General features: G+C 35.5%; 1 protein-coding gene across 1 annotated transcript in view; it reads left to right on the forward strand.

The window, feature by feature from the left end:
- Positions 1-1,043, forward strand: part of PHKA1 (phosphorylase kinase, alpha 1 (muscle)) — a 190,881-nt gene that overhangs the window by 110,361 nt on the left and 79,477 nt on the right. Inside the window, exon 15 of the mRNA XM_012642857.1 lies at positions 696-802. Within this exon, the coding sequence (XP_012498311.1) occupies positions 696-802 (107 nt within the window). The remainder of the gene's footprint in view (positions 1-695; positions 803-1,043) is intronic.

The raw sequence follows: 1,043 nt of genomic DNA on the forward strand, positions 1-1,043 counted from the left end.
TACTGTTAGTGGAAATATCATTGGCACAACTCTTTCAGTGGGTAATTTAGCAGTCTCTATAAATCTTTTTAGTAAATGTTCCCTTTGTCCTAAGTTCTATTCGTAAGTATTTAAGGAAATAATAGAGTAAGTGTATAAAGATATAGGTAATGGTCTTCATTACAATATTGATTATAATATAAAACAATGTAAATATTTGCTATGGAATCATTTTTAGTTATTACAAAGGATAAGTTAGGAAAAATGGATCACAAAAGAGTATTTGTAGTATAATTCCTTCCACATAAAATCAGATAATTGTTAGCTTTCTAGATATTTTTATGCCCATATGCACACATGTAAACCAAGGCTCATTATATGAGACAATGGATATAGAATGTTTAGCCTAGTGCTTGGCACATAACGTTCAACAAATAGTTGCTGTTATTATTGTCAGCATTCAGTAGTCATTAAGCATTCTGCCATCAGGCATGGTGCCGAGTACTTATGATAAATAAGATAATGCCTTTGAGGAACTCTGTCTACTGGTCATTATCCCTTACCATTTGCCCATTCTGCAGTGTTATTGGTTCTCAGATGAACTGTTGAAATACAGGGTGGTCAATGAGGACTGTCTCATTTGTACCATCACCACCGGAATGTTAATTTGAAATACTTGAAAGATTTCCCCCTAATTCAAAGTTAAAACCACAAAGATTGTTTTAAAATTCTTTTCATTTCAAGATGAAGATGGGACCAGCTTGAATTCAAGTATCCTGGCAGCACTCCGAAAAATGCAGGATGGCTATTTTGGTGGGGCAAGGTAAGTGACCTCTACACACTCTTTAGTGAAATGAAATGGAATTTGGAGGCTGGGTATAGTAATGGCAGACTTGTGATGCCTTTCTGTGTACAGTAGTCCCCTTTATCCATGATTTGCTTCCTGAGGTTTCAGTTACTGTGGTCAACTTTGGTCCAAAAATAATTAAGTACGGTAAAATAAGATATTTTGAGAGACAGCGTGTGCTAGAGCGAGAGTGAGTGCGTGTACATTCACATAACTT

This window comes from Propithecus coquereli, unplaced genomic scaffold, assembly GCF_000956105.1.
Source record: "Propithecus coquereli isolate 6110/MARCELLA unplaced genomic scaffold, Pcoq_1.0 Scaffold101, whole genome shotgun sequence".
Classification (NCBI taxonomy): Eukaryota; Metazoa; Chordata; class Mammalia; order Primates; family Indriidae; genus Propithecus; species Propithecus coquereli.